Here is a 10,000-nt window from a genome sequence, read left to right as displayed (position 1 = left end):
GACACATTTTTCCCGAGCACAACCAGTGTGTGTTCTTCTTCTTCTTCTTCTCTCTCTCTCTCTCTCTCTCTCTCTCTCTCTCTCTCTCTCTCTCTCTCTCTGGTTTGTGCACCTTGTCTCGTTTCAGTAGATTCGTTGGCCTACCCTGGTTCACCACGCCATAACTGGCGCCCCACAACATGCTACGATGTTGTGACGGTTGATACCAAGAGCCCGGGCGTGAGGCTGTGAGATTTCCCGAGCCCGTACATCTCTCTCTCTCTCTCTCTCTCTCTCTCTCTCTCTCTCTCTCTCTCTCTCGCAGTCATCAAGGCTATAGGGAACTCTTTCATCAGTCCTCCTTCAAATTTAAAATGCAGAGGTAAATCCCAAAATTTGTAAGTGGGATTACACTAAACCTTGGTGTTTTTCGAGCATTTTTCTTTGTCTACATACTGGGTGGATTCTCTCTCTCTCTCTCTCTCTCTCTCTCTCTCTCTCTCTCTTTGTTGTCCATGTACTGGGCTCTCTCTCTTTCTCTCTCTCTCTCCCCCCCCCCCCCCTCTCTCTCTCTTTGTTGTCCATGTACAGAGCTCTCTCTCTCTCTCTCTCTCTCTCTCTCTCTCTCTCTCTCTCCTTTCCTCACTCTCTCTCTGTCTCCCTCTCTCCCCCCCCCCCTCTCTCTCTCTTTGTTGTCCATGTACATAGCTCTCTCTCTCTCTCTCTCTCTCTCCTTTCCTCACTCTCTCTCTGTCTCCCTCTCCCCCCCCCCCCCCCCCCCCCTCTCTCTCTCTTTGTTGTCCATGTACAGAGCTCTCTCTCTCTCTCCTTTCCTCACTCTCTCTCTCTGTCTCTCTCTCTAGCTAGAGAGAGAGAGAGAGCTCAGTACATGGACAACAAAGAGAGAGAGAGAGAGAGGTATTGTATGTGTTTGAAATTTATAAGATGGACAACATTTAAATCTTTGCAAAAGTCATCACAACACATTTTCAAACTAACTTTGCACCAACATTTATAGAGTAAGTGATATTTCCTATGCCAAAAAATATAACATCCGTAGAGACTTAAGATTTATACGCTCAAAAGCGTAGCCTACGACATGCTCTGCTGCGGTATCGAACCACCCATGGCCCACGATGTAAAACACATCTACCAATCACTGGAGGAAGAGATCCTAACACAAAAACACGTAGGAACCAAGCACCGAGACTAAGATTTTGAGCAAACATAGCATTGATTGGACGGGTTCTGCCTAACTCTACAATGGTGACACGTGTTCTGAATCCTCTCTGAATAGCAACTTGAATGTAGCACAGCAAGCTCGGATCATATGAAGCATGATATATACCCACCATCAAGAATTCTGGGTAATATTGTGATCTATAGCCAAACAAAAGGCTATTAATATAGATAGATATTTTGATACACAAAAGCTATTACTTTACTATATCAACATCAACATTGTTACCTTGCTACATCCAAGTCCTCGAGTAGATGAATCACTTGCATGGCTGTGATTGGACCCCTCCATAATGGTAGATCTAATACATAATCGTTGACTGTGAGATTTAAATTCTTTAAAGTATCGAAATGTCACAAACACACATATATAATATTTTACCTCGGACGTGTCGAGGTCGTCTCCCTAATGTATAAGTCACAGAGGCATTAAGATCCATCTTCATTCATACATATACATATATACATAAATAAAGGATTAGAAATTCATCAAAAAGCACATGAATCATAAATCTCTCAGCACTAATAAATCTTAGTCAATTGTTTCAATGAATACACCATGTTTCGTAAGAAGATATACTAAGCTTATAAATGAAAAAGAAATAGTTGCGAGAGTGAACCTGCTTTTTTATTGGATGATAAAACATATCCAACCACGTTAAACCCCATGGCAAGGGGTGGCAGGGGGCAGGTCAATTGCAACACCTCTTTGTAGACAATGTTAGATGTGTATGTTCTTTGATCTCCATGTATACTAACGCTTGTTAAGTGACTATCACCAACCATAACCTTGATGGCAAAAGAGGATCTCACGCGAGACATTGCCACATACAGTTGACCATGGGTGAAAACAGGTGTTGGGAGATACAATCCAAGAACTCCCAATGTTTGGCCTTGCGCCTTGTTGATTGTCCCAAAAGCACAACGTAGAGGAAATTGGCGACGTCTCAAATCAAAAGGGAGACCTTCTCTAGATCCCATGAGAAAATCAATCCTTGGGATGAACACTGCATTTCCTGTATGTGACCCTGTAATGATTTCTGCTTCAATCACTTTGCTGTGGAATTGCTTACAAATCAAACGTGTCCCATTACAAAGACCACTTCTTGGATCCAAATTGCGAAGCAACATAACTGGAGCATTCTGTTTCAATTGTAAAACATGCGGTGGAAAACCTCCCTCAAGATCTAAACTATTTACAAACTCACTTGTAAATAAAATGCTATCACAATTTGATTCACATACTACGTCTGCACTGACATATTCCTTATAAGTACCAGGAAATTGCTGCAAGCCCAAATTGTTTATAGCATCCACCTCCTTGTTCCGTGGAGCCAAAATTGCTCTATCCTTGAAAAAGGTTGCATGGCAAGTTTGTGTTTCAAGGTCTCTATATATGCAAGCAACCAATGCTTGCAAATTATTTTGTGGTAGCATCATGCGGGCCGGAAAAGCCACATTATCAAGTATGCCCCCATCACAAACATGGCCATTACCAATATCAAGTGTCCACTGCACAAACTCTCTTTCAATAACATTACTAAAACAATTGACCACTCGCATATTCTGTGTTAGATGCATGATTTCTGTACGTTGCCAAATGTATGAGTGGCACAAAGATGCATTGACAATGTCTTCTCTTCCCCCTTTACTCACAACAGGTAATATCTGTCTGAAATCACCCACCAAGGAGGAGAACCTTTCCACCAAACAACATGTCATTTTTCATGACATCTCTTAGTGTCTTATCAAGAGCCTCAAAAGCGTGTCTATGAGCCATGAGGGCCTCATCCCATATGATCAGTGAACTCATTCGCAATAGCTCAACAAGCTGGCTGTTTACTTTAATGTTACATGTGGACTCAGAAGTTATATCAATAGGGATCTTGAATCTAGAGTGTGCAATCCTTCCATTGTCGAGAAGTTGTGTTGCAATCCCGGACGATGCACATGCCAAAGCTACTTTGGACTCTCCACGTATCCGAGAGAGCAATGCATTGTAGAGATAAGTCTTTCCCGTTCCACCTGGCCCATCCAAGAAAAAAACAATCCCTATGCTCTGGCCAGCTGCTTGTAAAACCCGATTGTAAGCTTCCCTTTGCCCAACATTGAAAGATGATTCCATTCGAGCAGACAATACTCTTTGTTCCTCTCTGTTATACATGAACTCTTCAGCAAGCACTCCATGCTCACTCATAGTTTGCAGTGTGTGATCCACCTGGGGCATTCCAGAATAATCCGAGAGCCTCTTTCCATAGTGTTGAAGCATTGTCTCTAAGTTTGATAAAGCTTGGTTTTGAGCCATGTGTTCACAGATATTCTCCCTCATATGATATACATGGTCCTCAGAAAGATCCTTACAGAAGCGATTCCACAATGCACCAGGATGTATTGGATCACAAAAAACCAAAATGACTACAAACAGTAGGTGCAATTGTTGCCCTGTTTGTTGAAAAGAAGCTTCTTCCAAACAAAGAAACCATTCATCATCAACTTGCAGTAATCCTCGTGTATTACATGTTTCTTTAAATGTGTCATATACTTGTCCATTGAAGGTTCTAATATCCTCAAAAGACTTACATCCTTTGCACATGTTGAGTAACATACGCAAATAGTACAAATCTCCAGCATTGGGAACAATGTGGTACATTCTTCCAATCATGTCACCAATCTGTCTTTGAGTCCATGTTCTACTTGCTGGCTTCCAAACCCACTTTGTTGGAAAGTCTATGTACAACAAATCGTTGGCCTCTGGATATTGTTGATTTGCAACAAACCCTCAGTGAGCGTTGTCTTTTTGCTGACCTCTCCCTCCACCACACTCTGTACAGTCGCTCTGTCGCTGAAGATGACTTGATTTTGATGAGGCAAGTGAACTTGGAGCCGTTGTATGTCAGCTTTCTCTTTATGCATATGAAACCCAAGTATACGCCAGATAGCCTCAGATGCTGATACATATCGAGCATTAAGATAGTTTGTAACTTCATTTAGAAGCCCTTCACTATCTTGTAGAACAACAGTGGCCCTGTCATGTCCCTTATACACATACTTGTAGAGATATTTCACAGCAGATATAGTGGAGCAAACCTCCACATTGATATGTGCATTGTACCTTATTGACAAAAATGGATTGTATGGAACAATCCATTTATTACTCATTTGCACTTTATTACGAACAGTGTAATTTCCATCATCCCTCCTCATGTACGTTGGGTATCCATCCCTAGCCACAGTAGTCGACGCACTGAAGCTTCGAGGATATTTAAACCTGCACTTTCCATCTTTCATACATGGAGAATTCTTATTCAAGTTTCCACACAGGCCATGCACATTACACTGACTGATAACATCATACAACTGTGGAAACATTACTTTATCAGGAAGCTCTTCACACACAATCTTATCATAATGCAATGTCTCTGTTGGCTTATGCTCAGATGCAAGTATCAATAGAATGTGAGCATGAGGAAGGCCTCTCTTTTGGAACTCAATCACAGAAATGTGTCCAATGACCTTACCAAAAATAGCTCTCTTAATCATCAAGCCCATCAAATCCTTGAACTTATGGTAGAAAACACGGGCAGTAAGATCAGGACGATCATTGGATGTCTGTCCAGGCAGTAATGCATCCTGTATCTCTTTCCATCCAAGATTGCATGTGAATGTAATGAAGAGATCAGGTTTTCCTCTCTTGCGTACAATTGCCATAGCATCCTGGTACAGCTGGGGCATATAGCGAGGGCCACCAACATACGAAGAAGGCAATACAACCCTTCTTCCAACATTAGCACCCAATAACATTTCTCTATCATCCCTTGCTCCATCTCTTGCTCCAACCATATCTGTCAAGCCTTGATACACCTCACTGCGAAGTTCACTTTGATGATTACGAACCCACAAAAGCCTCAACTCCTCCATACAACTATATGCATCAACAATATATTGTTGCAGTAGCCTACCACCACGTAAAAGACATTGTGTTGTGTCATCTCTAATTTGCAATCTATACTTGTAGAAATCCATCGTAGAAATATACTTTGTAGTTCCATTTACTCGCTCTCTGTTTACTTCCGCTTTGTTCACTTGGGGTATGTAAGGATTCCAACCTTCTTCACCACTTGGAAATAGCAACACATATAATAGAGGCATGTATGACCTATGGCAATTTGAGATTCTTTTTAGACCACCACCCAAAAGATTCAACACAATATCACGATGGCCAATGTTGCTCTCTTCACCCTGACCAGGCATGATTGCAACAACTTCCACACTTGTTGGAGCAACATATTGCTAGCCATTTGTACGCTTCTCAGTAATGACCATCCTAATCTCCGGAATATTGGAAGTTTGGAGCATTGTAGCAAACCCCCTAAAAGCTTGAACATACGGATTTACTCGATGCATCATCGATTGCAAGCTTTCCAAAACATCTGGTTTGAGTTTTGAAACATGACTCATCGTGTTTTGCAACTCATTCTCAGTGTCAAAAAAATACAACTAAGCAAAGCGAGGGATTTGACCTGCTCGTTCTTCTGGCATCAATGGACCAATGTTATGATAAATAGATCCATGCACCTTGAAGGTATAGATTCCTTTTCTTTGGCAAAGAGATTCATCTATATGAGCTCCCAAAGAAGCAAATGCCAACACACTATTGTATGCTCTAATATGTTTCAAGAATTTTCTACTTCTAGTATTGCCCCCGTGCATCAATTCCCTTAATTCTAAAGGAGGTTCACTTAATGGCGGCAAAGAAACATTTCCTGAGTTGCAACAACTCTTCCCCACAAATGTGGGGATGGTCTTTGCTTCTGTTTTCCAAGCTAAAGCACCACATAAGGAGCATGCAAAATCCAAGTTGCCTATGTTGTGAAGAATACACTTTTCATGAGAAAGAGACAACATAGAGACATGCGTCAAGGAAGTGGTCTCAGAATATAAGTAGGTGATAGATAGACAAAGTGTCTCAACTTTGGAGTAATCTCCCTCTCTGGAGACAATTACAGGCTCCTTAGGAACATCTCCATTATTGGCCTCCAAATTGTCTTCCACTTCAATCCTTACATAACTTTGCCAGAGAATTGACTCGTTAGCAATCCTTCCTTGAGGAAATTCATTGCATCGATTCACGTTTATCAAATGGTGGCAATCTTCCAAGCGAGGCACATCAATCTCACCCAGAGAACGTCGAACTCTATCTCGTGCTGTTGCACGTCACGTAGCTCAAGAGGCTTGACATATCCTACTACGTCTTGCATGTCCAGGAGACAACACCTTTGGGCCAATAGCCATCTATCCAAAAAAGAACTCTTATAAGTACTCACAGATATATACAGGTTAGTATCTAGAGAATTAAGAAGAGAGTATGGAGAAGAAAGGATTTCCCAAATATGTCTATCTTTCTTTGAAGGAGTCAGTGAGAGGAGGCTTGCCAACCCACATGGTAAATGTCTACGAAGTTCTATATCTGTCTCTCTATATCTCATCTAACTACTACTAAGGATATAATTGGGGGAGCGAGTCCATCCGATTAGCCCATTGATGATTGTCGGTTAAGGCCTGGGTTTCAGCCAACAAATTTCCATTGCAGTTACAACGCACCAGTCTGCACGTCAACCGAAATCTCGCAGTCGATGCAGACATGCCAAGTTAATCCATTATTGGTCGACCCTTATTGGCCATTTTGGCAACCCACATCAAGAAGGATTCAAAGGTGCATCCAAATCAGCCCCGAGGTGCTTCATTATGAAGAGTTACCATGGTGACAGGTTAAGGCTTGAGTTTCAGTCGGTAATTTTCCACTGCTGTTACAACGCGCCAGTGTGCATGTCAGTCGGATTCTCGCAATCGATGCAGACGTGCCAAGTTAACCCAATATTGGTCAACCCATTATTGGCCATTGAGGCTTGAATTGTTGTGTACATTCCATTTACGCAATCAGAAGCAAATACCATATCGGTAATGGTGTGCATGTGATTGCATTGGGAGAGACACTCTCACTTTGCATCTGCCAAAAATAGACCAAAGCTTTTTGACCCTACCCAAATTGGGCATATCTGGCAATCAATGCATTCACACAGAGAGAGAGAGAGAGAGAGAGAGAGAGAGAGAGAGAGAGAGAGAGAGAGAGAGAGAGAGAGAGGGCAAGGGGGGGGGGGGAACGGGAGGTGTGACTCAAAAGACACAATGGAAACAAAAATACTACAATTATGGAGATCCTCTGAGAATGTAGCAATCAATGCATTCAAAGAGACAGCATCCTATATAGGAAGCTCTCTCCCATTTCTTGTGCTTTATGAAGTGCTTCACATTTGTCATACCTAGAAAGAAGTCAAACATTGCACACACCTAGAATACTTTGTGTGTGTGTGTGTGAGTGTGTGTGTGTGTGTGTGTGTGTGTGTGAGAGAGAGAGAGAGAGAGAGAGAGAGAGAGAGAGAGAGAGAGAGAGAGATTCATTGTAGCATAACTTGAGAGAGAGGGCAGGAAGGGGGGGGGGGGGGGGGGAATGGGAGGTGTGACTCAAAAGATAGTGGCAACAAAAATACTACAATTATGGAGATCCTCTGAGAATGTAGTATCCAAAGAAGACAACCGAGAGTCGTGAGCAAATTGGTATCCACTACATACATAAGCCTCCACCAAAATGTAGCCAATATCCCCAAAGCCACCAAAATATAGATCCGCTAAGCCTATAAATGGGAAAGAAGTGAGTATGTTTTTTGGAGATCCCCTCCCCCATTATCCAAAGAAGACAACCAAGAGTTGTGAGCAAATTGGTATCCACTACATACATAAGCCTCCCCCAAAATGTAGTCAATATCCCCAAAGCCACCAAAATATAGATCCGCTAAGCCTATAAATGAGAAAGAAGTTAGTATTACTATCGATTACATAATTCACTTCTTGCAAGGGTTGCCCTGCTTTGAACTGGTTGGAACATCTCCAACGACATTAATCCCCTTCTTGGGCCAATGGGTCGTTACCAATGCATGGAGCTTGTTTGAGATAGATCTAACTTCGGAGACACCTGTAGTATATTGTACTGCTACGGCGGTCAATTTGTTGCTAGTGCTTTGTAATTCAGGCACAATGCTTTTGAAATCCATGCTATCCTTGTCAAGAAGGGACCTCTCCAAGAGACTCATGATTTTTTCCTGGTTGCTTTCTATGCGAGAAAGTTGTCCTTGCACTGAGCTCTGCTGCTGCAAAATACCATTGATCTGTAGTTGCATCCGCTCCTCTAGATGGCGAAGATAAACCCCTTGCTCATATTGTGAATGGCTCAACCAGTGAATGCTCTCTCTATAGGAAACCTGTGATGCCTCCTCTCTCTCGCATGAGGTTTGAATTTTGGAGCATACTGTGTGGATGATACCTAATCCATCTACAATTTGCTTCTTTGCAGGTCCATCCCCACCTCGGGCAACACGCTTGGCATTTCGTAAATTTTTGCCTGGGTCTCTCTCTGGGGTAGAAAATATCACCTCCGAAGAATCTCCTCCAGAGGTAAGCACGTGCTCCATTACTGTAAGAATAAGATATATATTTAGCACCGGGTTATACATGTTTTTCTCTCTCTCTATTTTTCCCCTATCCACCTCTCTATACCTCCCTCTCTATGGTGTAAGGTGGCCATAGAGAGAGCAATAGCCAAAGCCTATGTGCATCCTATGGCCATAGCAAAAGGTTGTTGACTTTCCTATGGGCATAATGTGAAATCGAGCGGGCTCCCGCACAGACACACACACACACACACACACACACACACACAGACTCTCTCTCTCTCTCTCTCTCTCTCATGCCACAATCAGTGCATTTCGGAAAGCAAAAAAAGTGCTTGAGAAGCTTCATGTGTAGGATTTCGTCTCTTGGAATGCATTGATTGTGGGATATGCCCTGTTTATGTGTCTGCTGATCCGTTGATAATGAGCAATGCCTCAATTCCTCCTCCTCCTGGCTTTTGAAACTGAGTTTGCCACGTGTTTCTTGACTTCAAGCCTAGTTATTCGTCAGTAGATTGTTTTTGTTATGTGGGATTACATCAAACCTAGGTTTTTTTCTAGCTCTGCAAGCCCCACCATTATCAGAGCTCATTGAAAAGGCTCTCTCTCTCTCTCTCTCTCTCTCTCTCTCTCTCTCTCTCTCTCTCTCTCTCTCTCTCTCTCTCTCTCTCTCATGCCAAATGTTGTGCATTTCAGAAAGCACAAAAAGTGCTTGAGAAGCTTCCTGTGTAAGATGTCGTCTCTTGGAATGCACTGATTGTGGGATATGCCTAACTCGGTTAAGCATATTTCGGTGCTAATTCGCATGCGCGATGATGCGTGAGAGTCTTTAGGCATGTGGGCACTGGGGAGTGCGCTCAAGGCCAGGACATTTGTCGTTTTGGTGTGCATTTAAAAGTGCTTGAGAAACTTCTTGTGTAGGATGTCATCTCTTGGAATGCACTGATTGTGGGATATGTGCCTAACTTGGTTAGGGCCAAGAGAGCGCCTCAAGGGCCAAGACATTTGCCGTTTTTTGTGCATTTAAAAGTGCTTGAGAAGCTTCCTGTGTAGGATGTCGTCTCTTGGAATGCACTGATTGTGGGATATGTGCCTAACTTGGTTAGGGCCAAGACCGAGGCTGCCCCACCTAATGCTTCTGGTCTATTAGCTCCATCATTAGAGTTTTTACACTATTTTCTATATTTCAGGGCGGAATTTCTCCTTTTGCCCATGCCTTCATATTTCGACACTAATTCGCATGCGCGACGATGCGTGACAGTCTTTAGGCATGTGGG

The 10,000-nt window shown here is 42.6% G+C and overlaps 2 protein-coding genes across 2 annotated transcripts; both read right to left on the bottom strand.

The window, feature by feature from the left end:
• Positions 1-1,803: 1,803 nt before the first annotated feature.
• Positions 1,804-2,781, bottom strand: LOC147458647 (uncharacterized). Its single transcript, XM_086510044.1, has one exon. It carries the CDS (start codon positions 2,779-2,781, stop codon positions 1,804-1,806), a length of 978 nt encoding a protein of 325 aa, XP_086366170.1.
• Positions 2,782-3,945: 1,164 nt separating this feature from the next.
• Positions 3,946-5,469, bottom strand: LOC147458646 (uncharacterized). The gene has a single exon (XM_086510043.1). It carries the CDS (start codon positions 5,467-5,469, stop codon positions 3,946-3,948), a length of 1,524 nt encoding a protein of 507 aa, XP_086366169.1.
• Between the last annotated feature and the right edge of the window lie 4,531 nt (positions 5,470-10,000).

Source organism: Adiantum capillus-veneris, chromosome 4, assembly GCF_014529385.1.
Source record: "Adiantum capillus-veneris isolate H3 chromosome 4, ASM1452938v2, whole genome shotgun sequence".
Lineage (NCBI taxonomy): Eukaryota > Viridiplantae > Streptophyta > Polypodiopsida > Polypodiales > Pteridaceae > Adiantum > Adiantum capillus-veneris.
Note: the sequence above shows the minus strand (reverse complement) of the source record. Positions and strands in the feature narration are given on the sequence as shown.